At 40.5% G+C, this 27,811-nt stretch overlaps 1 protein-coding gene across 6 annotated transcripts in view; it reads left to right on the top strand.

Moving 5' to 3' along the window:
* Positions 1-24,220, top strand: part of ltbp1 (latent transforming growth factor beta binding protein 1) — a 70,614-nt gene extending 46,394 nt beyond the window's left edge. For 3 of the 6 annotated variants that reach the window (XM_044136257.1, XM_044136260.1, XM_044136256.1), the window contains 18 exons: positions 1,314-1,487; positions 3,227-3,313; positions 3,495-3,620; positions 6,908-7,027; positions 7,430-7,549; positions 8,210-8,332; positions 8,747-8,872; positions 9,034-9,162; positions 11,247-11,375; positions 13,966-14,103; positions 15,151-15,312; positions 15,663-15,752; positions 16,752-16,880; positions 16,974-17,114; positions 18,769-18,945; positions 19,381-19,542; positions 22,342-22,491; positions 22,581-24,220. In XM_044136257.1, the coding sequence (XP_043992192.1) occupies positions 1,314-1,487; positions 3,227-3,313; positions 3,495-3,620; positions 6,908-7,027; positions 7,430-7,549; positions 8,210-8,332; positions 8,747-8,872; positions 9,034-9,162; positions 11,247-11,375; positions 13,966-14,103; positions 15,151-15,312; positions 15,663-15,752; positions 16,752-16,880; positions 16,974-17,114; positions 18,769-18,945; positions 19,381-19,542; positions 22,342-22,491; positions 22,581-22,753 (2,456 nt within the window). In that variant the 3' untranslated portion in view covers positions 22,754-24,220. The remainder of the gene's footprint in view (positions 1-1,313; positions 1,488-3,226; positions 3,314-3,494; positions 3,621-6,907; positions 7,028-7,429; positions 7,550-8,209; positions 8,333-8,746; positions 8,873-9,033; positions 9,163-11,246; positions 11,376-13,965; positions 14,104-15,150; positions 15,313-15,662; positions 15,753-16,751; positions 16,881-16,973; positions 17,115-18,768; positions 18,946-19,380; positions 19,543-22,341; positions 22,492-22,580) is intronic. The other 3 variants (XM_044136259.1, XM_044136258.1, XM_044136261.1) reach the window with 2 other exon arrangements.
* Positions 24,221-27,811: the final 3,591 nt, after the last annotated feature.

Here is a 27,811-nt window from a genome sequence, read left to right as displayed (position 1 = left end):
TCGACTGTATTATACTGACCAAGTAAACAGAAAATTGTGGTTTTCTTACATTACTAAACTTTGCCATATTTATAAAATCTAAAAAAAACTGGAACCTCTTAGGTTGCTGAATAGAAAATGTAAAGATGAAAAGAGTAGAATATGTGGACAATTCATTTCATGAACACAGGGATGTTTGTGTCTGGACAATCTACAGTCAGTGGTGAGAGCGATGCTCCTGGTTTCATTTCACCTTCCTTCTTATTGTAGCACCACTAAGCGGGTTGTTATGGTTACTCTCAGATGAACGTTAAAGCTTCAATCACCACAGCACACAAAATCAACCTTGCTTATTGGCAGCAGGTTTTTTTCTTCCATCAGGTTAGTTATTCTGTGTTATCCCTTCTTCTTTGCTCTCATATTCTCCTCCTCTTCGCAGCACATCAGTATTTTTTGATTAAGAAATGAACGCCGTTAAGGAGCAAATAAAGGAGTTTGTTGAGTGTTTATATTTCAAAACAGAACCACAGTAGGTGCTTCTTGAATCCCACATCAGACTGTTTCACCCTCCCATTCTGGAAAGCTTCCGCCATTATTATTTCTCTTACAACTTGCTCTGCTCACGGATGACCAGTAGCGCCCTCTTTTGGATGGTGACCACACTGCAACAGAAGGTTTAAGCGGACATTACTAGTTAATTGACTGGAACAAATTTTAATCTATGAAACCGTTAATTGTATGTCAGTTGTATTGTACATCAGTTCATTGCATGTTGATTAATTGTTTGCATCCCTTATGCCCTGCTGTTAGCTGGACTGTTTTTCCATATCTTTGAGGAATATGCTCTTCTCTTATATATTCAAATATATGTTCACATTTTGCACAATAAAAAAAAAAAGACTCAGTCAGTCACATGTTTCTTTGCTCTGAGTTTACTTTTTAATAAATGAACTGGGTTTCTTTTTCTTATATGCTGGAAGTTTTCCCTTACTGTCTCCTATTGTTTTCTCTTTTTATATTTTTACTTTAATGTAAGTCTATATGATCTGCTGCCACTTTGCTACTAGTCCACCTGAATTCTCTCATTGGGGAATAATAAAGAATGGTTCTATTCTATTCTATTCTATTTGTGGGAGGTATGCTACTTATATCTTTTGTTTCTAGGAATTATTACTAAATGTGTCTTTTAATGCTTATCCTAGTATGTTAACAGCAGTTAAACGTTCAGCATTGGTGTCATACTTTTGAATTCACAAGTAACAGTTAACATTATGCTTTTACTTATTGAAAGTAATGATGGGATGCTTTGTTGCCTGTGCTTGTGTCGTCTGTAGCCTTGTTTAAAGAAATCTGTCCCGGTGGAATGGGCTACACTGTTTTACCAAACCCTCCTGTAAACAAGCCAGGCACCGTTTTCCAGGAACCAGTTGACCTATTACCTCTGGAACCCCTGCCAACGCCAGAGAAGCCAGTGGAGGCCTTTGGGACACAAGAAGAGATTCTTCCAGGTCAGGGTTTATTCATTTAGGATTAATATTTACCACAGGAGTGAAAATTAAACAGCTTGATATGTTCTTCTCTCTGGCAGGGCTCTCAACATTCTGTGTCTGTTGTTGCAGAAGGTCTTGTCCTGTTGTCAGTCCTGACTTTGCTTTGGTCATGCATGGTTTAGTGTTACTTGGATTGTTAAAACTTAAATCAGAGTATCATTCTGTTTTTCAGCAGGAGAAATCTTCTTGTCATGCACACGCTGTACAGGTTACTGTTACTGGAACTATTTTAGATTAAAATATGTATTATCTCCATCCACCACTTACATTTAATGACAAATATGTAAATATGTCATCATATTTACTCCAGTTTCTCATATTGTAGCTCTCAAGTCCTTTAATTCACATTGATGTTACTGCAGTGTCTGTAAGAAGCAAAATAAATCCTCACTGAACCAAGACAAGCTTTCTTACAGTTTTGGTTCTCTGACCCAGAAATGTTGACATCTAGGTCTAATACTACACCTGGTGTCATACAGGAATCTGCATCATCTGTTTTCCAGATGGACCTCTTTAAGGTGACCAGGCGAGGCAAACTTATTTGACAGCTCACCCTCATGCAAAATGTAAAAAGATGATTTCTGCCGTTTTAGTAAAGCTAAAGATGCTACAAGACCTATTCTGTCTTGTTTAGTGCTTTCTATTTATTACTCTTAAAAATATGGTACTATAGGTTCAATGCTCACTTTAGCAAATTTACAACTCCAATGTAGCATTAGAAAGTCTAATTTGGGAGTCCTCTGGTATGAGAGTAGGATGATGAATCCTAACAGAAACATCTCTCATGTTGTTTCATTAGGGCAAAGATTAAACTGCTTTAGCTCAGTGTGGGCTCAGTTCAAACACGGCTCAGCCCAGCGGCCTGCAGGTGGGGGCTGAAACCTGGATAAGAGAAGGAGATCAGCTTTAGCTGTTCCAGCCCTGGTTATGAACCACATTTGCCAACCTCCATGAAAAGAGAAGACCTTGCAACATCTTATCCCTAAGTGAACCAAAAATCCTGAAAACTTTGAATGTTCTGTTGTAAGTCGCAGTCCAAAAGATGAGGATCTCATCCACTGAACAGTTAGTATTATGAAAGTTATTAGTATGAAAATCATAGCTGATAGGCTTTTATTGATGCTGTAAACCTTTTATAGTGCCACAGTGTTTTTTTTCTCTGGTGGTTGGTTGCAGCTCAGCCTTGTGGTAGGGGGAAGTTTTTCCTTGTCAGGAGGCTTTTAGACCCCGTTTACACTGAGCTGGTTTTTTTAGTGAAACCGTAACATTTTTGCCGTTTGTTGTTTACACATCACCAGCGATCAGAGTCTCTGACACAGAACTGTTTCCGTCTTATTTGGCCTTGGTTTCTGCAGCTGAAGCTGTGTTACCCTCTGTACCTTTGCTTTCATGTTAAGATGTGGCATTTTAATCATGCTTACCTGCCGGTGCTTGTGTGCAGTAAAGGAAGCCCTGCACACTAAAATAGAACACATTAAAACATATTCTGACTAAATTTCAAATAAGAAATGCAGAATTGTTTGCACAATGTTAAAATTTGAATACTTTTTTTTTTTAAAGAAACTGATAAAGTTTTCAATTAAAGTCATGAACATCTCTATCAATATGGTCGTGTTCAACTTAAGATATTTTCCAATAATGCCTGTCTCTATATATGTTTATGACTATAGTGGTGTGTCCTTTGTTTAATTTGATAGAAGTTGTTGAGAAGACGTCTCCTCCTGCTCCGGTGGAGATTCTCCCCTCCAATGCGGGTCAGGACATCGCACCCACTCAGTTAGCTGGTCAGTTTCCTGCCTGACTAGGTTTCATGTTTTGTGCAACATTTTAAGGACAAATATTGCCAAATGTTATGCAAATGTTAGGCTATTTTCAATAGGTGCTATGTGCCGCTGATATTTCTTTATCACAGTAACTAGTCTCTCATTCCTGGAAGCAAAATATGTATTTGCCTGTTTTTCTCAGAGGTGGATGAGTGCCAGATCAACCCTTACATATGTGGGCAGGGGGTTTGTTACAACACAGTTGAGAGCTACATCTGCCACTGTGATGAGGGATTCCACCTGGATGGCAGCCAGAACACCTGCGTAGGTAAGGATGGAACGAGGGAGGTCGACCGAAACACATCTAGGGACGCATGTTTAATTAGAGAGCTCAGAAGGGATCGCATACGGAGCTCAGCAGACACATGCAGCTAAAGTTTTGTTTCTAATCAATGTAAGAACAGTCCTCCTGTTCAAAAAAAAAACCTCCAACAGGTTTATGAAAAAGTGAGACATGTTTGGAGCATGAATACCACAGGAAACAAATTCAGTTGAACGAATGCAGAACTATAATCATGATTGTTTTAAAAGTTTTGGTTCCTGTTAGAGAAATCGCTAAGACTGATACTGAAGGTTGTCTGCAGTTGAAGGATTTCTCTTTTGTCTTTGGCAAAAGACCAGGAGCCATTTCTCTATCGCTAGACACATTTTTTTTTGTAATTACCCAGAATGCCCCGTGTTGTAGTTCTGCTTCCTCTTTTTGAAGGGGTCTCCGAACAGCTTGGCATACACATATGCATTTATTTCAATTGAACTGAGACCTGGTCTGCATCAGAATTCAGTTTACGCATTCACAACTCACAAAGCAACTGGACTTTGTAGGCCAATTATCCAGAGCTTGATTAAAGCAGATTAAACAGAGCTGATGTGAATGCACCCTAAAAACACAATTCTTCTTTCCTGAACATGTAATAATGCATCTGACTGAAGGTGTCTTATTTTTGAATATCAAAATAATGAGAGAACTGTGACAATCTTTACCTGAACCAACCGAAGGATGTGTTCGGTTTATTGGTTTTTGTCCATCATCTTGTTCCTTCGTCTGCTTGAGGCCTGAGGTCCTCACTATCCACATCTAGCATTGCTTTGCTGGAGTTTGCTGTCTACCTTCTTCCTGTATGTCTCATTGATGTTTCCAGTCTTCATTTATTTATCAGGAATTTGCTGTCTTCCTCCCTGAAGACTCCTTTTGGTGAGGGAGTTCTCTTAGGTTTGTGATTGAGGAATTTACTGACCTGATGGTCAAAATACGACGACAGAGTTATGAACAAATCACCTCCTGATAGGCACAACCATGTAAACAGCCACAGCTACTCAAAAAGAACAAATATTCATTCTAACTAAATATCTTGATATTAACAGGACTTATAAACCAGTGGGATTTTAGAAGAGACCAGCAATCAGGCTGTTACTCGTCTGTGCACCCACTGGCCTCACCACTCTTGTGAGGACATAAATACAATTCACTCTATCATTATGTGGTTTCCTGCCATTTCAGCCCAGCACTCCCTGCCCACCAAAACGACACTGAACCAGGGCTGCCTGGGCAAGCTGGCCTCATGATTATTTCCTCGTAGCTGCGGTAAAATCTCATCTCCGTCTTTGTGGAGGAAGAGGGATCGCATTTATATTTCTCTAAAAAAAAAAAAAAAAAGTACAGAGCTTATTTATATGCAACCAAAATATGTATTAACAGGAATAATAGAGAAAACATACTGAGACATAGTTGGGATCCTAGAAAGAGAAACAGCACACTGTGGTGAAACATGTGGTGCAACGTTTATTCAACTGTCATATATGAACATGCCAACTAAAACTTCAGCTTACACTAGTTTAACCAGTGTGTGCCCCTACATTTACTAAATAAAATACAGTTTGAGGTCTGTGCACTAAAAGGCGAATAACTGTTTCTCGCTATTATGCAAAGTTTAGTTTTTGCCAGTTAGAGCCACACCATACTGCACTAAGCACTTTGTATTACCTTGTTGCTGAAAATGTGCTATATAAATAAAATTACCTTTACCTTTACCTTTACATGTTAGTTGATTTTAACTACCGTTGTGCACTTTTTTGCCCATAAGACCCCAGTTCAGAACCCTTTGCCAATCACACCCATTTTTTATTTTATTTTTTACCTTCAGGAGGATCTTAGACAGTATCTGTCCAGCGACTGCATCCTGCCCTAGTCTTGGTCTCAATGTTGAAGTTTTCTGCCATGTTTCAAACGTCCTCATTTTTGACATCTCCAACATTGTCTGTGTAGTTCTGTTTGGGAGCACGGCGAACACTTATCCACTAGTGAATGAACAAGTTATGGAGGAGATATATATCTTTATCTATATCTATATCTATATATTGTTGCAGTTTTCTCTTGGATTAAAATCATTGGGTTAAAAGCCAATAACTGCACAGTTAGAAGCCAGCCTTAAGCCACATCTTGCCCAGGTGTCACACTTACTGACCTTTAGAGACAGCAACCTGAAATAAAGAGAAGGGAGAAGACAAGCAGTGCAGGAAGGGAACAACGGATGACTCTATTGAGGACTAATACCTTCCTCTGAGTCATAGATCCCTGGAAATATCTTGTTTGAAGACTTGATATATAAGCAATAACAACATACACAGATCTCACAAGAAAACTCTGTTATTGTCACCAACAGTGTCAGAAGGATTTTCTCAGAACTGTTACACAACGTCCCTCAACTGTTGGAAAATGTGTCTGTGGTTGAGGAACAATTTTAAGTCGTTTTCTGAATTGTTAGTTTTAAATGAGCCAATTTTATTTGTATCTGACATAGCTGTGGCTTCATGTATTGTTTTCACAGAATCATCTCACAGATCATTTTCAAGAAATGGTAAACAAAAAAAACAATTGAGCTTAGAAAAAGGCAATTTATTAATAAAAGTAACCATGTGTCTGAAATAAACTGAGGAATTGCAGTGTTTACATTTTTCAAATGAGAAAAAACCAAATGACCCAACCCTTAGTTAAAATTTTCCGGCTCCAGATGCTGTGGTGACGCAGGGATTAAGCACAACCCACATATGAAGGCTTTAGTCCTCAACGCTGCTGTTGCAGGTTCCTGACCTGGTGACCTTTGCCTCATGTCTTCCCCATGTCTTCTCATTACCCTCTTTCCTGTCAGCCTAGAGCCAATAAAAAAAAAAAATCAGGCTCAGTTTGTTTCTCATCTGGCAATGAGAACATAGATAATCACATTTTTGTTTGGAAGCTTAATGAGAACAATATTGGTGATTTTGGTCAGTTATCCATAAACATAAGCTTTATGTCCCTCATGCCCTGAACAAGTTTTTTCTTTTTTTTTACGTATGCATGGGGGGAACTTAGAGTGTCCGGTGAGAGGCAATGATATAATTACTGTAGTCCAAATGCTAGCTTACAGCTGCACTTCATTGTATCTCAGATAATTCCCTGCAGTTTAATTGGCTGCTGGGCGGCAGAAGGAGGAGCTCTTCAAGATCGTCACTCATACAAGAGCTGAAACTGGACACAAAATCACAGCTGTCTGCTTTTCTTTTGTCTCTTCTTCACAGACATTGATGAGTGTGAAAACAGGACAGTGTGTCCTTCAGGTATTTGCTACAATGAGCCTGGAGGTTACAGATGTGGTGCTTGTCCTCTTGGCTTTGAAGGGCAAGGAGGTCACTGCAATGGTAGGTCTGACTCCTTATGTTCACTGATACTCTGTTATTGTAACTAACATGATCTAGGACTGCTTGATTCTTGCTAAAATGTGAACAATAGTTCCTTTATGTGAACAACCTCAACACTGAACTGGATCAGTTCTCAGATTTACGTTACTGTACATAAACATCAAGGTGGGATAGTAAGATGCCTTGTCATCCAGAAACATAACTTTTCTGCCCATTGCGCCCTGAACAAGTTTTCTTTCATTTTGATGCATGTGCCGTCAATGAGAGTGTCTGTAGAGAGGCGTCTCCTGATTGCTTCTGGGAATGACATGACCTGTCCAAATGCTAACTGCATTGTATCTCAGATAATTTCCTGCAGTTTAATTGGCTGCTGTCTGCTTTTCTTTTGTCTCTTCTTCACAGACATTGATGAGTGTGAAAACAGGACAGTGTGTCCTTCAGGTATTTGCTACAATGAGCCTGGAGGTTACAGATGTGGTGCCTGTCCTCTTGGCTTTGAAGGGCAAGGAGGTCACTGCAATGGTAGGTCTGACACATTGGATCAACCTACCAACAGATTGGTAGGTTGATACTCTGTTATTGTAACCAACATGGTCTAGGACGGCCTGATTCTTACTAAAATCTGAACAATAGTTCCTTTATGTGAGTGTCAAAATTTCCTGTCGTGGGTTAACATATCAGAGTTTAAACATTATTGCTTTCTGCACTAAAGCATACTAAACTGATGCTTTAGTGCATCAGTTTAGTATTGTCCAAACATGAAATTCTTTATTTCGTGTGATTGTAGCAGAAGCTTACACCTCAACAGTGAACTGGATCAATTCTCAGATTTACATTACTTCATATAAATGTCAAGGTGAGATAGTAAGACGGTGGCTAATACCTTGTTTTAAAACAGAAATGTAAAAGGTTCTACAGCATCAGGCGTCCATTGGACAACAAATCTCAAATTTACTAGTTAAGTATGAAGAATTCTTCAAAGTGTATTATTTTGTGTGATCGTAGCAGAAGTTTAAACCTCAGCATTGAACTGGATCAGTTCTTAGATTTGTCTGAATTGACTGTGTGAGAATTGGCTGCTGAAAAGAAAATACTGAAAAAGCACACTGTTTATGCAATAACGCATAACAATGATTAACTCTTCGTTGACAATGTACAGTGCAAACCTGTGTATCTTTCCAGATATAGACGAGTGCCATGATGAGCGAGTGTGTGTCAGAGGCCACTGCCTGAACACTGAAGGCTCGTTCCTATGTCAATGTGGACCCGGGTTCAGAGTGTCATCAGCTGGGGACCAGTGTGATGGTTTGTATTTGTCGCTTAGACTGAACTGTTTATTATTCAGCTTGAGTCAGGCTCTCGCTTTCACCTACTGAATCAGTGGTTGACGTGCAGGTGTTTTCTCTCTGTATGGTAGAGCATCTCTGAAAGGCTTATTTTAATATTTAGAGTGAAACTCATCATATAGAGTTATTACTTACAGAATGATGTATTTTATCTACACAATAATGGGGAAGACTGCAGAAATCCTCCAAAAGCTGGGATTCAATTGGTTATTATTTCTTCTGTCTTCCTTTTGAAATAAACAACTGCTTATCTGAATCCAAACCTGGCATATTGATACTTAATGCGGCAAATATACCCTCCAGTTTTACTGTCCTAATCGATAACAATAGACCAAACAAACTGGCTCTTCCTCCTCCTGTGTTTACAATCCAGATGTGGATGAGTGTCAGGAGGAGGTTTCTCCGTGTGTGTCTGAGGGAGAGTGTGTCAACAACATGGGCTCCTACACCTGCACCTGCCCCGAGGGCTTCAGGCAGATCAATGGCACCCGCTGTATAGGTGACGAGTCTCACTGCTTTATGTGGTTGCTATTGTTTATGTGTTTTGAGGTTGTAGTTCCTCTTTGAGCTGATGGGGCTTCGACATCTTAGCTGCTGTGAAGCTGCCAGATAAACTTGTTTAAACTCCATTCTCTGCTGGTTTGGCCTGTCACTTCCCAGATGTGGATGAGTGTGTGGAGGAGGCTGAGCTCTGCTCCCCTCATGGTTCGTGTCTCAACACCGAAGGCTCCTATCTGTGTGTGTGTGACAGTGGGTTCACCGCCAGCCTCCATGCGCCCTCTTGTGATGGTAAGACAAGTATACATACACAAGCACACCGATTGTTTTGGATGGATAAATATGCTTAATAAATATACCTGATAAATACCATTTCCCCTCTGTTGTAATACCTGGACAGTCGCATCGGATCAGAGGTTCCACAGAATAAATGTGCAATTAGTCCAGCTAATTTACCTTTAAAAATAAGAATGATGTTATCCTGTTGAACCTTGTTGTGTTTAGAATACAGACGATGTATAAAAGTGAAAAGAATTCAACCTGATATCAATAATAGCTTTCACTCATGTATTGCAAAGACTGAATATCCTCTAGCAGTGTAAGTTAGAGGTAGATGGATCGATCCGAAATATCAATACCAAGTGTGTGCCAGTACTGGACCAACACTAGCATGGCAAGCTTGATGCTTTAGTTTCAGTTTCCCTCTTAAAATTGTGTTTTGTTTTGGTATTGTAATTTCTCAACTCTATGAAAAAATTTTGCTTTGATTTGCTCTCAAATGATCATTTTTTGGACTTTATTTAGAAAACAATGCATGTAGGTTTGTTTTATTTTTTGCTCATCATGTTTGTCATCTTAACGTTTTTGGTAGACACCTATAAACTTAATCTAAATAACAAAATAACAAAATAATTCAAAGGAAAAACCACAGATCAGAATGATCAGAATTTTGATGACACACTTAATAATAAGCATTAGTAATGATATAGGTATTGGTACAGGTATTGGAGATACTGGCCTTGTTTCGGTATCAGCAATATTGGCCCCATTTTCATCTGTACTTTGGTACTGGTATGGTATCACACACCTCTAGTGTAAGTAAGGAAGTAACGCCAAGCAGAGGGGTTAGTATTTATTATGGACCACCTGCTGAGACAGTCCTAGAAAACTACTGGTTGATTGGAACGTGACATGCATTATCCAGTATATGTTTTATATGTATATGTCATAAAGCTAAATCAGCACTTTTTTTGTCCAGAAGAAAGTTACCTCTGTTTGGCCAGTGAGTTTAGTGAGAACTCAGTATATCCCTGATCCACTTTTGAAACCATGGCAACGAGGTGGGTTGATGCCCACAAATGCTGGGGGTCCACTGTACTTCCAAACAGCTAAACCACTCAAGTGTAATTAGCATGTAGTAACCACCTAACTGGCAGTATGCATCAGTATTTCCTCTCATTAAGTAAAGCAAGTTTAAACGGTGTTATTGTGGAACACTTTGATTTGTCCTGAGGCAGAATCACATTCAGTGGGTTCAGTTACAACGTAGCGAAATAACTGCATATTGTTTTCTATTGTGTGCACCTACAATAAAATTTATCTCCAGTATTCAAAATAATCATTTCTGGGATCCTGGTTGGTTTCCACACACGTGTCGTAACTTCAGGCACTTCTTGCAATATTTCAGTTGACTTCCAGGCACCATTGATTTATTCAGATTCAGCTGTTGGGACTGCCTGGGGTGCCGACGGCTCTCCAGAGCAGTTGTCAAGGCAAACAACAGCTCTGTGTCACCATGTCTGCCCTGGTTTTCATCACTCTATTCTGTATCTCCATCACCCGGAGACACTCAGGGGTTTGGGGGATACGGCAGATGAGAAGAATATCAACAATTTCCTAGAGATGTGTTGCCCCAGCTTTCAGCATCGTGGAGGGAGTCCAGGGCTGTGTGTCAGAGCTGCTTCATGCTCCCTCTGTTACCTCTGAAAACCCGAGAGGAACAGGAAGAGAAGGAGACGGAAGACTTTAAGCTTGCTGTCTAGACTTGCAGGAATATTTCTTGACCTCTCTCTTGTGATTTATGCTAACTCAGACTCCAGTGAGAATGTGTGTGTAGCAGTCTGGGTGTATATTTTTTACGGCGGGTCCTTTAGTTATAGAGCATACCAGCATTCATTACAGCGCACTATTCCTCTTTTGCTCTGAATGCTGCAGGTTTTAATGTGTCTCCAGTGGAAAGTGAGGAAAGGCAGATGTTTGGTCAGATATTTCATTCTTACACCTCATAAAATACAAAGCATAAAATTGAAAGGCTAACGTTGAGGCATGTGAGTGGTGAAGTTGTTGAGCTTTTTTCTGGTTCCTGCTGCTTTCAGACATTGATGAGTGCGGGCTCAACGAGACGCGCTGCGGGCCCCACGGCTACTGTGAGAACCGGCTGGGCTCCTTCCTGTGCCTCTGTGACCAAGGCTACCAGGAGTCCCAGGACGGCCACGCCTGCGAGGGTGAGTGTTTGGCTCATATCGAGTGTGTGTCGGGTTAGACTCACCGATGAAAACAGTTACAGGTCCAGATGAAATATGGCAACACATGCAGACTAGTCAGGACCGTGTCAGTTTGATTAAGAGCTGACACATCCAGAATGGCACCGGGAAGCAGTGCTTTGCAGTGTTCATACTCCTCATAATAGGGCTGGGTTGAAAAACTCATCATGGTATAAGCATTCCAAATCAGTCGATATTGATCATTTTCAATATCAATAAATATCGATTAGGTTTTTGCTTTAAATATCTGAAATACCGCCAAAGTGGTGGCACAACCTTTTTCTGTTTTATCCAGTTTTCACCTCACGAACCGAGGAGGGAGTGAGTTGATGCCACCAGCCTTGCTCAACTCACTGTGAGAGGTGGAACAACCAAAGCCTTTCCTCTGCATATGTCTCTCAGAATGCTGTGCGGTTCTGGATCGGAGTTCTGTGAATATTTTTTTAACCAAGGGCCAAATTAATGCTTCATACATACTGGTAATATTTGTGTATGTGGAATATCTGCCTCTTGGCTGCTTCTCTTATTACTGCTTCCCTTGCCGTCCCTGACAGATTAGGTGGATCCATGCTTTGGTAAGTCTGCAGCTGGTAACTGGTAGCAGTGAATTTTACTGAGGGATATGAAAGTAAAGTGAGGTAAATACAAATCCTTGCCATATTATTAGGATTCAATTGTGAAAACCTGTGAATTTACTTTCCACTTTACAGTGACACATTGCTTCATGTTTGGTCTGCCACGTTAAATCCCAACAAAATAAACTCAGGGTTACGGTTCTAAAGTGACAAAATGGCTGCACTTAAAGCTGCAGCTTTACTGCTTCCCTGGTGAAACCTGGACTCTGTATTCAGGAAGGATAGGAGAGCAGCCAGACCATCTCCGAATGGCTCTAGCAGTGACTTCAGATAAGATTTGAAAGCAAGAATAATGAGCATAATAATGCATTCCAGTAGCACTTAAGGACATGGAGATCAGGCTGAAAACCATTGGTCTTGTTCAGATTTGATTTGGAGAAGCTGAAAGGCTCCATGCTGTTCCCATCTAGTTTGATTTCCTCCAGTAGGATGGCTTGTCACAACCTATTCCCAGCCACTACACATAAACACACACATGCACGCTCGCCCACAATATCCCTACCCTTACCCCTAACCATCCCATACCTCTATGTCTAACCCTCATCAAAAGTCAATTCACACCTTAGTCCTAAGCCTAACCCCTGACCCAAAAACAGCCTTTCCCCACAGGGAGCAGCATCCCCACAGCCCCACATTGCAGACAGAAATAGGTCCCCTAAAGGATATAAAAACCTGGCTCACGCACGCGCACTTAGTGGGCAATGCCACCAAAACACACATTTTGTTTCCAGACTTAGAATACAGTATTTACTGCATGCCCATTTAAACACAATTGCCATCTGTTCCTTGGCACAGTTTCCTGGTCCCACCCGAGTTCAGTCCAGCCAGCTGCCCCTTACACATGGAATCACTTACACACAGACTGGGAGCCAACAGCGGTGGTGTACCACTAACCAGTTAGAATGAGTGTTATTTCACTTTCTTCCTCTTTTCCAGCCTGGTCTGCTGTCTGATCAGCCAGCACCGTCTGTTTCCTCTCCGTTTTCAATCTGTCCTCCCCTTTAATCGTGTCATTTCCCTCCAACCAAAGTGAACTTTACTTCTTTTTAACGGGACTATTTAACAATGTCTCCAGTTTATCATCATTCTTGTTCTGTTTTTACTTTGCTTTCCTTTACTTTTTAGCCTAACTATTGTCATAGTGATTACACTGAAAGGAATTTACACATGACTGTTTAGGATTTTCCAGTGAACTTGCTAAGTCAAACATTTATTTGAACTTTGTTGCCCTGACAGATGCAGGATTAATAAGAGAAATAAAAGATAAAACTTTACAAATGCTGTTTTTTTACAGCTTGTAGTTGAAATAAATGAATAAATAATAAATAGGAAATCACAGACAATGGAAATCACACCAAAATTTACCATTAGTAGTAGATTCCTAGCTTTAAGTTTGTCCTCAATTTAAATCAGACTTTAGCTCTAAGCCTATCCCAGTCAAAGGTAATTAAAAATACCAGATGATTCCAAAAATGGGTCAAATAAATAATAAATTGACCTTAACCATAAATGTGAGGCTTGAGGGTTGTCACTTTCCTCATTCGCCTCACAAAGCAAACACTTAATTTAGAGTGTGCATTTGTACTTCTTTTTAAACAACATATAGACCAAAGTAACTTTTTGGGCTCAATCCAAAATGTGTATGTGCACATAATACATGCATTATCAAGCTAAAACTATGCGTCACCTGGAACACTGATGGTGAAATATGGTAGTGGCAGCATCATGGACAGGGAGGTGAGTCTGATTTATTGGAACATTTAGTTCCATCCACCTGGCCGCTAAACGTCATTATTTCACATACTGTCTTATATTAAACTGACACATTTTTCAGTTCAGATTCTTCATCAAAACCTCCGTGTGTGTGTGTGTGTGTGTGTGTGTGGGTGTGTGTGTGTGTGTGTGTTCTCCCACAGATACAAATGAGTGTGAGCTGCTGAGCAGTGTGTGTGGAGAGGCCGAGTGTTTGAACGTGGATGGCTCCTTCCTCTGTGTGTGTCCCAAGGGCCTGGACTACAACGGCATGATTGCCAAGTGTGAGCCCACTCAAACAGGTAACCCACACTGACCCACAGCTCAGCGCCTCTTTCATTCCAAAGACGGGTCGGATTTCCTTAGCTTGGAATTTCAAGCAGCATCTCATTAAGATCACCTGATCTATGAAAATAAGTCCTGATCCAGTGACTAAAGACAAATTATGGATTTTTTTTTTTTTACGTTTTATAATAGTTTTTCATTTTTGCTGTCAGTTTACTCTGCCAATTGAAAGTGGGCTAAGAACGCATTTTCTTGACTCATTTTGTTCATTTTCTTCTATACTATGTCCTGTTCTTCACAACAGACTCTCAGTTAAACTGACATATAGTTCATGAATGTAACCCCGTTCGAGCTTTACGGTTCTACTCATCCACACATGTTTATGAAAATCTGCATATCGTACAACGTAATTATGATGTGGTGCCTGAACCACCTTTAGTGTGACTCAATAAGATTAAAATCTGGCCTCCTGTTCCATCATGTGGATAAAAGTAATCCTTTAATTCACAATGAATTAAATGAAATAATCTAAAGTTAACTGTGAGGTCGTCACTCTGAGAGCTGCAGAAAATTATCCTAAAATATCATACATGTGAGCCTACGTTTCAAAAAACGTTTTCCAGAAGTCCAGTCAAAGTTGGAATTAAGCCTCTCACAATAAGCAATGAATCAATTAGTGATTAATTCAAATTACCTCAATAATTTCCATCATCAGTATTATAATCCACTTTATTTATGGTTTTGGTTTTAAGTTATCTTTTTCCATTTTGTTTATTGTTTTTGCTTGTGATGTTTTATTTTGGTTATTTAAAATATCTCCCAGTTCCGGAGTTCATTATTCTTTTACAAAATTAAAGTTTATCAATATGGTGTGACCTAAAAAGGGTCTCCATACAACAACATTATCGTTTATCGCAATAACCTTTGGGACAATTTATTGTCCAGTGAAATTTGGTCCAGTTAGAATGCTGGAAAATCCCTCAACAAGTTTGTTTAGGCTTTAAAAACCTGTTTGGAGATCAGTTACAATTTCAGTTCATGTTTTTCTGCTGGTTTCCTTTCAGCGCCTTCAGTGGAAAGAAAGGATTGCTACTATCATCTTAGTGACGAGAACCTCTGTGAGAGTGTGCTGAGCAGCCACATCACGCTGCAGGAGTGCTGCTGCACTCTTGGCGCCGGCTGGGGGGACAACTGTGAGGTGTACCCTTGTCCTGTTAATGGCACAGGTGAGCTGGTGGATCAGAATGCCTCCAAGCCTCTCATTTCTAACCTGCGCCTCCATTCAGTGTGTTGTTAAGGTCGATCGGCTTTAAAATCAAACTAAGATAAACTCTCAATTAGAAAACAGTTGGGGAACTTGGATAGAAGTCAGTGTGAGTCCTTGGTTTCCAATAACATCCATCCAGCAGTCCCCATTCTGTCTCCATGGAAACACTATCCATGGAGATCTATCACAAAACGTTTTGACTGTTTTCCTCCAAAAGACTGTATGTGCAGAGAGTCCAGTCCCTGCAGGAAGCAGCTCTGGAAACAAGAGCAGCTTAACCTTGGATCCTCCATGTCTGCTCTCTTCTAGACCAGTTCACCCAGATGTGTCCATCTGGAAGAGGTTTTGTTCCCAACGAAGACCTGCTGTATGGAGTAACGTTCTCAAACAGTTACAAAGGTAAGACAAGTGGAAATAGTTTATCCTGATCCAATTTAAAGGCATGATATGTTTTAAGATGTTATCTGGTAACGATGATTTTTGATCAACAGCTCTTCTTCAGTTTATACGCACCGAGCTCCATCTTATTGTGTCTGTAGCTGTTTTGTTGTTTTTCTCCCCTGCAAACTGAATAAGTTCCACTAGCTTGAAATCCTCTGCGAGCGTAATGATCTGATTGGACCTTGGTCAAGTGTGAGCGATGGGTTTCAGTTTTGGCTTTTGTGATGCTTTTTTTTTTTTGCATGTGCAGAAGGCTAGATCACTAAGCACACATCTGAGAGGATTTCCTGCAAGTTGGTGGACAAAGCTGTTTGGTGGTGTCAACTACTGCTGAACCCCAGTGGGATGGAGCTCAAGTTTGTCTGTGACACAGCTTGTCATAAATGCTAGGGCTAGTTAGCATGGCCATGACAGCAGATAGAGTTCAACCTGTACAGTAAGTTGTTTCTCCACCGTTAGCACATTGAGCAGCGAGTAGAGAGGATTGATTGACAGCACTACGACACTCCTCCTGACTCCGATTGGTTGTTTTTGACCGGGAGTGGTGCATTTCTTTAGATGGGAAAAGTAGCTCAAGGAAGAGGTGGAGGAGATCCGCAGGTTGTCTGCCTCATGACACAATGATTTTAATTTTTTTATATATTTTTGTAAAGGTTACATACTGCAGCTTTAAGCAACAAGCAGATGGGAATTTTGTCAAAGTTCCATTTTTGCAAACTGGAAAAGGGTGGATGTTTGCTTCATGGAAGGGAACAGCGCGACCAGGTGGGGTCAGGGTTCATTGATGGTGTCGAAGGAGGTTCTTCCCCAAGGCAGTATACATTAAACAACCGCTTCACCTTCCCGCCCCGCAAACCTTGTTGAGCTTTGAAAACGTGTTTTGCTGAGAAGTTTAGATTCACAAAGATGAGTTTTTCAGAGGTAATCAAACAGACCATGTTTGATCTCTGTTTGCAGACGCAGATGAATGCAAACTGTTTGAGAAGGAGGTGTGTAAAGGCGGCTACTGTGGGAACACAGAGGGAAGCTATGAGTGCTACTGCACCAGTGGACACTACTACGACCCAGTCAAGCTGGAGTGCACAGGTCAGTAAAACAGAGACGTGTGCTAGAGAGTCAAACGGCTCTGATTCATCGTCTAACTAATGAATCTGGTCTGTCTGTCTGGCGGTTCTGTAGATGTCAATGAGTGTTTGGACGAGTCCGTTTGTGACGGAGGAGAGTGTCTGAACACAGACGGCTCCTTCAACTGCTTCTGTAGACCCCCCATGGTGCTGGACCGCGACAGTAACCGCTGTGTTGTGCTTCCCCAGCTGGCTGGTGAGAGTTCAGTTTTTTTCATTAAAGTCTCTGTATTTCAAAACTGTTTTAGTACAAAAGAAGAAATGTGGACAAAAAAAGCCCATTTAGCCATCTTTTACAAAACACATCAGTTCAGAAAAACCAATCAGAGCCTTTGGATTGATTTCTGATCCCAGATTTTGTAATGTCTGATCTGCTTATGCAGGTTGTAGACCAGGGGTGGGTAATCCTGGTCCTCGAGAGCTGGTTTCCTGCAACTCTTAGATGTCTCCCTGATCCAACAACTGAATCACCTCCCAAGTGCAGTCAGGTTCTCCAGAGTCCTGCTAATGACCTCATTATTTGAATCAGGTGTGTTGAAGTAGAGATGCATCTAAAAGTTGCAGGAGACCGGCCCTGGAGGCCTGGAGTTGCCCACCCTTGTTGTAGAGGCTTCTCATGTCTGTATTTGGCAGGCTGGACAGTGATGCAGCTTTTAGCATCGTCACCACACTGACTGAAGGTCCTGGGTTCAAATCCTCACTTTGGTCCATGTTAGGGTTATTGATCTCTATAAACTGTCCTTATGAGTGTGTGTGTGCATGCGTGCCCCTCCAGCCCTGCATAGATAAGTGACTACAGACAGTAGATGGCCAGATCTATAAGGGACAACAAAATACTTGTTCTATATGAATGAACTTGAAATCAAACTTTCTCAACAATGAATTATTGATAGTACAATAAATCACTAGCTGTGTGATTTCTGCATCCCAAAACAAACCTACAAATACAGGAGATGGATTTATAAGTCAAAATTTCAGTTACACTATGAACAGGTTATGTAATTTTTACACTATTGCTGTAAACCAAAAGCAATAATGCTTTTATTGCTTTCTTTTTAACCAAAAGCATTAGCTTTTCTGTTTTTTTACACAACTGAAACTGTACTCCATGCTCCACAATGCCCATTGTCTACATCTGCTTATCCTTACAAGGTCACAAGGAAGGGCTGGTGCCCCTGTGCAGAGGTCGTTGGGTAAGAGGCAGGGCACAGCCTGTAGAGGTCGCTAGGTCATCACAGAGCAACATAGGCTACGTTCAGTCAGCAGGCGAATGCAGTCCAAATCTAATCATTTTTGTTTGCTTTTTTGCCCAAATATGAGACAAATCCAATTTTTTTACAGCAGTCATAATGACCCACTTCTGATCGGTTCCAGCTAAATCGTATACGTATCCAAATGTTTACGAAGTGTCTGCGATCTGAACGGTTATCTCACCTTCAATCCGACTCGTACTCCGTTGATGTGAGACATGCATCGTAATTCTGCACCAGGAGTGCATCACAAGAGGCTGTGCTTTCTTTTTTTTTTAGCTTCCTTTGTCTTATGATCTTCTCTCAACACCAGACGATGCTCTCTTATAAAGGCACAGATGCTCCATAGCAGAATGATGTATGAAGATATAAAAAGTAAAATCTGTGGATGAAAAGTGAAACCTATTCCCCAGCAGATCAAAGGAAGCTGAATGATTCTAGTCACTAGCAACCATAGATGGACAGATGGTCCTAATAATTGACAGTTTTGATATTATTTGCATATGATATTCCAGTTGATAACATTATTTTACAACTGAGTGCAAACAGCGCCCATAGGGTATGGTTCCTTTTAGATAGTAAAACTGGCTGTTTTTGTAGAGCAACAAGAGATGGAGATTTTGGACTATCAGGGGATCTGCTGGCAGACAGTCACAGAAACCAAGACGTGCATGCGGCCCCTGGGGCCCAACAGCAAGATGACCTTCACTGAGTGCTGCTGTCGCTTCGGAGAGGCCTGGGGGATGGACTGCGCCTTGTGTCCCTCCCGACACTCAGGTACGCGACTCAGACACACACTGCAACACACAACCACAGCTCTGTGACGTACCAAGAGCATCTCCTCCTTACAAAATATTTTGACACTTTAGGTGTTTTTTCTTTTATTATTCTGAAAAGTGGGAAGAATAATGCTGAAGTTGACTTTCCTGTCATTTTTTGTAAAAGTTTTTTACAAAAAATCATAAAATATCATATTTATAAAGTTTACAAGTTTGAAATGTTTATATTAGGATATAAAGTCCTGATTCTGCTGAGCAATCTTGATAGCTGTCATTAGTTGACGGTGGGGACCAGAAACGGAGGTAGAAGTTTGTCATGCTACTCAAGTACAAACCATTTTAGTCATACAGGAGGTTGGAACCTCACTTATTTCTTAGAGATGACTTATTCTTTAGTTTCTCTTCTCCACAAACTGTTTTCTCCTCTCCTCAGACGACTATGCATCCATGTGCAACATTCCTCTGGGTGGGAGGCGGCAGCCTTACGGCCACGATGCCCTGGTTGCCGGTCCGGTTCATGAATATGAAGTGAGCCCAGACTACTTGACATCACCCGAGCAGCAGCACAGTCGCAACGTTTACGAAGACAAAGAGTGTAAGTATTTACCCTTTTCTTCAGACATACATTTGTTTGATCAAATGACTGAGGACCTTTATTAGAGGATTTGTCTTCAGGGAGCAAATTCTACTGACAGACAGGAAGTCTGAACAAAATGAAAAAAAAAAAAAAAAAATACAGGGAACTGAAACCCTGGATGGCTAATAATGGTAACTGACTTAAAACCAGTTCTATGTGATATAAAATACCTACTTGATATTTCATCTTCACTAGTTCGATACCTGAAAATCAGAGGCGTAGTTCCAGAAATGTTAGGTTGAATTATGTCAAATGAATATTACATTTTCAGAAAATGTTATATTTTAAATTTGTATCAGGTAATGTATGTTTCCATGTTGATTAATGTAGAAAATCCATTAAGAAGAGGCTTCTGTGTAATTATCTGGAAAACTGAAAAATGTAGCTTTGTTGCTCAAGTTTGGCTTATACTTTAAAAATCAGTTCTTTTACTTTTTCATGTGGAAGTCTTATTTTCCACCGATGTAGATTTAATTTACTAGTATCTCAGATTAGTAATACTTTCTTCATTTTTCTAAAGGATATGTTCAGGTAGAAAGACGCCTTTAACCGATTTTAGTGATAACAAGTTGAAGTTATGGAAGAGGAGGGTTTTTTCTCTTTATAATATGAAATAAAAAGAAGTTTTGCACACTTCAGGATCCATTTAGTTACCACAGGAATGCTTTAAGTGGCTCCTTCTCCAAACCAGAGGGGATGAAAAACACCAAGAAGCTCCAGGAAGATGTTCATGTCTGTCTGTTCCCCTCAGCTGCATCCTACCACGGAGAGCCGCTGTCCTGGCTGAGCTGTTGTTGAGATGATCAGATTAGACTAATTCACCTGCCAGTTATTTTAACGTTGCAGCTCAGAGACCTCAACCCAGTGAGGTTTGGGAGCACTATGCTGCCATCTTGTGTCACAGCAAGATGGAAGCGGCTCTTCCGTCTTTTGGAAACCTTAATCATAATGTGTGTAAGCATCCCAAACATAGATTGTATTTATTCATTAGTTACTCTCTTGACTCTTAAATGTTGTGATTAAGTTATGTATGAACAGCATCCTACAAAACGTTTGTTTTTTTGTTACTGCATCCATTCATGTGGAATGTTAAAGATGAAGAAGAAGAAGGAGGAGGAGGAGTTTATAAAAACTGGAAACACTTGATCACCATATAGAAATTCACATTTCTCTACTGCTACAGTTCAATAACTCTAGATGTTACATAATGGGGTCTTTTTCATTTATCTATATATTCAACCACTCTCCAGCTACATTCCCATTATAAATGTCCACAAAACCTTGTCATTAATAATAATATTGCTGGCAAAACTCCCCACAATTTTATAAGTGCAGCTTTTCCATTAAGTAAGAAATATAATTAAAATCACAAGTGAATGCGTTTGTTAAATAAATCCACCATTCATCTAAGAAAAAGATAAGCATGAATTTTTAGGTCCACCCCCAACGTTAGAGCGATGGTCCAGTCCAAACATCCAGGCTCCTTCAGTCTCTGAAGTGAGGAGCTGGCTGTGATTCTCCAGCACCAACAAAAAGACCTCCAGTCATACTGAAAAGACAAGCAACACATTCTACTTATTTTCACTGATAAATAGAAATAAACACATTAACAATAAAAATCAGACCACTGTTCATCCATTTCCTTACTTTGGCTGAATCATGATAAACTGCCACTAGCCTTGTAAATCAAAACCAGCAAATGGATACACTGCTTTGATAGACTTAAACTTTTTTTCTTGAAGGTAGCAGATATTTTAGTCATGTTTATCTCTTTAACTCTTACCTTAATAAAAAAAGTTTGAAACTGGAGGAAGGGGCTGAGAGTTGCCGACAACTCGGCGTTGGAGCAGAGAGAGATAGAGCAGAGCAGCTGACTGAACAAAAAAATGTCTTTATTTCTTACCATCTTCAATGTAGAGCCTTTAGAACCACGAAATAAAATCTGAATATTTTTCTATAAAGACCCTGGTGCTTTGAACCTTATGTTTAAGTTATAATACGTCCCAGATATGAATTATTTCTGCCTACTTGTTGGCTCTCAGTCATCATGGACATGCAAAATCTAAAAAAGGTTTAAAAATAAAGCAGCTTCACAAGTTCTAACTTAAATAACACACAACTTGTATTGACAGCCACTACAATTATTCAGTATTTTTGAGGAATTTTATTAAGAGGAGTTACTCATTAAAACTTGTTTTATTCAGAGCCTCAATTTTTTTAAAGGTGTAGCAGAGGTTAGATCAGTGACACTGAACCAAACTCTTATCTCAACATTTAAGTTTTAGTCTGACTTTTATGGGTCTCAACTGTTTGTTTATTGAGAAAAATACGCCTGATATTCATTGCCACTAATTAGTCATTTTGGTCCTACAGCTTGATCACATTAAAAACGTTTTAAACCACATTTTGACGTCAGATTTAACTGTAACTCCCCGCCCCCACAAATGTGTGCTATGGTCAAATTTAAAGGCAGTCCAATGAAACATTAGAGTGTGTGAATTTAAAAAAAAAAAATTATTTTATTTTTTTTGGTGGGAACCTTTTTTGTGGCCAGGCAGTGTTTTCTCTGACGTCACGTCTGAGATGTTACGATTCTGTTGTAACGATCACGTGTTAGGTTTCCATCCATACTTCCGCTGCTGTTTTCCAACGCCGGTCAGATGATGTAAGGCAGGTAAGTTTATTAACCGCTCCGATCTGCACTCACACCTGGTTTGACCGGTCAGGCGTTGTGTGTGGTTCATGTCTCTGCTGCAGATCGCTTCAGCGCCTTCGAGGGTTTGCGAGCCGAGGAGTGCGGGATCCTGAACGGCTGCGAGAACGGCCGCTGCGTCCGGGTTCACGAGGGCTACACCTGCGACTGCTTTGCGGGATTCACCCTGGACCTGTCCCGCATGGCCTGCGTCGGTAGGCGGCCGCTCGGCGTCACGTAAAAAAAATATAATAACCGCCGTGCCTTCCCTCTGCTTCACGCCGGCACCTCTCTCTGCGTGCAGATGTGAACGAGTGCTCGGAGCTGAACAGCCGGATGTCGCTGTGCAGGAACGGAAAGTGCGTCAACACGGTGGGCTCCTACCGCTGCGAGTGCCTGCCGGGCTACAGGGCCTCCGACGAACCCAACTACTGCGTGAAGACGGACAAACAGCAAACATCCACACACCCTCAGTGAGAGGAGGCCGAGAGCAGCATTGCCACAAAAACCACACGCACAAGCTCATAATATTATACTTGTGAGGACATCCACTGTCTACAGTGAAATGAAAAAATTGTCGGCCGCAATCGAATCGTGAACATCCTGCAGCGCAGCTGACCGTCGGCGCGCAGCAGGAGGAGCACCGGGAGCAACGGCCTTCCTTTCCTTTATCATAACCAAACCACGTTTCATTTTACTGATCAGATGCCAAATAATTCTGTATCATTTTTATAATGGACTGTTAGATCGTGTTGTCAACAGCATCATATACACCAGCTGCATTTTTTTGTCTTTATACAATTAAATTATTATGCCTGAGAGGTAAATTATTGGTCAGCAGGATAAAAGAAATTACTTTCTAGTTCCACTCTAATGGTGCATATGGCTGACCGATGGTTCTGATTTACTTGTTTTGTTTTAGTCCAACCAGTCGATGGGATTAATGTGAGCAGTGAACTGGTCTACCTCTTTCCAGTTACCTGCTTTGAAGAATCCTTGGGAAACCTCTATATAAATACGTGTTTTGCTGCCAAATGCCTGGGCGATTATCAGAGACCTGGTCAGGTTGATTGTAAGCCAGAGTGTGGCTTTTTCTGGAAGTAAAGAGTTGAGGTGCTTTTTAGATCTGAGAAGAGTGAATGAAATCAGCAATTAATACACACACACACAAATACACACACACACAAAATCAAATCCACTATATTCAACACTGTATAAAGAAAACACATTAGGCAAAAACGAATTATAAAGTTACTTGATGAAGCTTATTTCTGGGAGTGAAACATGTAAAAGAAAGTATGTTTGTTTATATCTATTTTTTTTTATTTGTCTCTAAGTGGTGCTTTATGAGGCAGCAGAATGGATCTGCTCTTTTAGCTTCCCGACAAACCCAGCATATGGATTTATGCTGGGGGATTCACAGCACTTCGAAAACATCGTTGAATATTTCATACCGCAAGGATTCCAGCTGTCCGTTCCACTCCTTCCTCTGACCTCTGACCTCTGGGGACTAGCTGTCGTCATCACACCACAGCGCACCACCAGGCCGTGTAGCCTGACAAAAGTCACTCAGCTTTGGAAAGAAGTGTTCCTCGGGCTTTTCTTTTCGATGTGTAACAGCTGTCAGACGCAATCAGACGTCTGCAAATCTGAGAACTAAACTCTGCTTCATGTTTTCTACAAGAGCTGCTGCTCCCTCTGTCTACGTCTTCAAGAGACTCTAACCGGCTTTTCCTGACTCTGATCCACTCAAAAGTCTTGCCAGGTTGTGATGCTGTTGTGGGACAGTAATGGGAGAAGAGAACCCAGTGTACATTTCTACTAGAGTGGAGAGAATAGCTTGTGTATTTGTAATTTGTACATGAACAAATGGCTTTTTCTGTGAATTCATAACATAATGTACATTAAACCCATTGGTAATAAACCACAAATTGTTTTATTTAATTGTACTTCTTGGTCCTTTATTCTCCATTTTTAAACATTTACTGAATGCGATTATAGGCTGTATTATTATATTATTATTATATATAATAATAATATTATTATAGTTGTACTGAATAACTCTGCCTGTCATACCTGCCCCAGCTAGAAAATAAAATAGTTTACAAGTTTAAAATGTTTATTGTTTTTAACTAGGACTTCTCATATAAACACAAATTTGCCTTTTTTGACTTTTCATTTTGCTAAAATTATTTAAATTATAATCTTGTCCATCTTTGAAGTGTTGTAGGTGTTGTTCTTTTGGAGGTAGAGCAGTTGTAGAGTTATGCAACTGCATAAAAAGGACTTGATGTCCTTCATGTCAAAAATCAGATAAATGTTTCACAAATCACAAAAATATATGGAGAAAAAATATTCCCCATTCCCTGTGGGGGGCTCGTAGTTTTGCATCTTTGAAGTGACTCTGGATCCAAAATAAATATTCAACTCATGGTCCGGTAATCAGTGGCTGCAGTCGCTCTGAAGAATAAACCTTGACCCTGACTTATTTAAAATTCTGCAGAAAGAACGATTGAATTATAGATTCCCCAAAAGACACATCCCTTTGAAGAAACTCCTTTAAAAAGCAGCTAAAAACATTACTGTTCAATTTCAAGTATCTTTAAATCAACCAAGAAAAGGACTTACTGACTCCCTCATCTTGGCCTCTGTGGTTTTGTCTCTGCCACATCTGTTGCAAGTTGTTCTTCTAGTGAAGTTCATTCTGCCACAGTTTTTATCAGGACCAATCCAGTCCCTGTCCCTGACACGGAAACTCTTCCCTGACATTTCTGTGTCTTTGCTCTGGTCAAGATAGACCTCAGCACAAAAACACAGTTTCAGTAGTGAAAGATGTGACAACAACAAATCACACTAACCACTAAAAAAGGACAGCTAACGTGGCAAGACTGAAGGATGTGAATCCTTCCAAGCTTTTAAGAAGCGATTTAAACATGTCTGAAGTAACAAGCTCCTGTAGATTTGAAGTGTTTTGTTGTTTATGACATGCAGAAGGAGCAGAATACTAAAAGCACAGATTTTATTTAGCTTAGCATGGACATCAGGAATAGTCTGGAAGAAGCTGTGAGAACCAAGACAGCAGCTCACAGCATTTCTCTGGACCTGTAGGTAAGATGGAGGCAGACCAAGACATGCTACTGACCCATAACCAGATAAAGATGTCCATCTCTATAATGAACAATAAGTAGGACGGCCACTTTCACCTCACAGCTTCATGCTAGAGTCCAGATGATGTGAGCATTGAGGAGAGCAATGAACACACCGTCAGACTTCTATCAGTGACAAGTCCTGAATACATAAAAATTACTGCTACCTTCTTACTTACATGTCAACCTTACAAATACTAAAAGAAAACGTTATTTTTTTTACACATATTAACAGTACATTAATGTGTAAATCACCTTCATCTGTCAGAGAGCTGTGTGTATGCGTGTGTGTGCGTGTGTGTGACGGCCCCAGTGTCTGTTGACCATGGTGAACTAGCAGGAGCCTTTCAAACCAAGCTTGGATCTACTGTGTGTTTTAGTTTTGCAGGAATAAAGTGCTGAATGTGTTTCTGTGCTGAGTATCAGATTTAGTCAGACTGTGTGTTTCAGTAACACACTCACTGAGAGATGTTGGCTGGGCTCTCCTGAACCCCGACCATGTTTCCAGTAAACTCAAAGTCTATATATAGACTGAGTCTCTATGTCTCTCCGTTTCACTCGGTCACTCACTGTGCAACTGAGCTACTACTACTATTATTATTATTATTATTATTATTATTATTATTATTATTATTATTATTATTATTATTATTATTATTATTATTATTATTATTATTATTATTATTATTAGCCATTATCTGAGTGAGCCCATGTATCCTCTGATAGGCCAGGATCTCAGTCTGCACGGCTGACAGTCATTCTGTTTGCCTGGATTTCTACCAGGTACGTCGTCCACACACAACTTGTTTTCTGTGCTTTTCCTTTAAATGTTTATACTTTGTGTGTTGTGTTTTCTCCGATTATGTATCTAGAAAGTAACTCTGTTCTCTTTCAGTGTCGTACTTCTGCTCACTGTTCTATTTCTGTTTTACATGAACGGCAGTGACTGGTGGTTTGGGAGTAGCACGGCATCAAGCTGCAGTCAGCTTTTGCTGAACGGAGTCAAAGGTCACAGGGTGACTAAACAGATGTTAGGTCCAGGTTTGGCGTGGAAGATCACTGACAGACTGAACAGCAAAACCCAAAATATCAAACCCGACCGAACTCTCGCTTTTCGTTCCCAGTATTGCTAATGCGGCACAATGAGGGAAAAAACAAAAAAAAATACCGATATAAATGTTACATTTCACTTGAGGTTGCTTCTAAAAAAAAGGTGCACAATGTTTCCACTGCAAACTAGATAAAAAATGAAACAATTGAAAAACTGAAGAATTCCTTTCTGCTGTCCAGGGGAGCTTTCTGCGTTCAGCATTTAGCTTATTTCTCACAGAACCGTCACATCATCAACTAATTAACCTGGAATTACTGGTGTGCTCAGTTCTACCAAAGCCATTACACATTTGATCTAATTATTCTAGCCTGGACACTGCCTTCATGCGCAGTTCCACTCAATTCTCATCTCCCTTCAGTTCTTCATCTGGGATTTCTTCCATTGAGCTCAACTCCTCCTCAAGGTAGAATTTCAACCAGAGAACAGGAGGAGGAGTTGTCTGAAAGGAGTTGTCCTCTGAGATCCTTTCAGACATTCTGGACAAAGCAAAGAGTATAATCAGGGACTGGCTTTTACAAGGCTGCAACTATTCTGAAACCATCACATAAACGTCCACACACAGATTTCTACCACTCCGTCTAGGTTCCCGTCAGTGGCTTTATAACGACAGCTTATTTTCACCGTGGTTGTCCTTTCATTTTTATTCAAGTATTGATTATGAGTAAATTTCAGGAGATCCCAGTAAAACACCAGCCAGTCTCCTTTGTGGAACATGGTCTCACCACAGTTCCAGTAAACATCTAATCAAACCTGAACCCCATTTCCAACCCCGTGAGAGATTTCCATAAATGAGACGCCAGATTCCCGCACGGTGGCTGTGGTGCCAGCTGAATGTGTGTGAAACAATCAAAACTGGAGCTGAATTCTTTTTGTGCAGCCAGACAGCAGGATGTGCTGTCAGTGCTTTTGTTTAGGCAGACCTTTTTAGAAGCCCAGAGACAAAACAATGTGTACAACGTCATCGGAGTGGAATATAGGATGGGTTGACCCTCAACAACAATGCAGCAGCGCTTGCATGGCCTGGCTCCACCCTGCCTGTCGATTATCACTCTGAGAGAAATCCAAAAACAAATCAAAAGCTTGCAACTCTGTGTCGCATTCACCCAACAACGTTCTCCTGAACTGTTTTTGGAATCTGCTGCAGGAAGACACACACACACACACACCCCCACACACACACACACCCACGCACGCACACACACACACACACACACACACACACACGCACACGCACACACCCGCGCACGCACACCCACACACACACAGACAAAAAAACAA

Source organism: Gambusia affinis, linkage group LG13 (genome assembly GCF_019740435.1).
Source record: "Gambusia affinis linkage group LG13, SWU_Gaff_1.0, whole genome shotgun sequence".
NCBI lineage: Eukaryota > Metazoa > Chordata > Actinopteri > Cyprinodontiformes > Poeciliidae > Gambusia > Gambusia affinis.
This window is presented reverse-complemented; position numbering and strand designations above follow the sequence as displayed.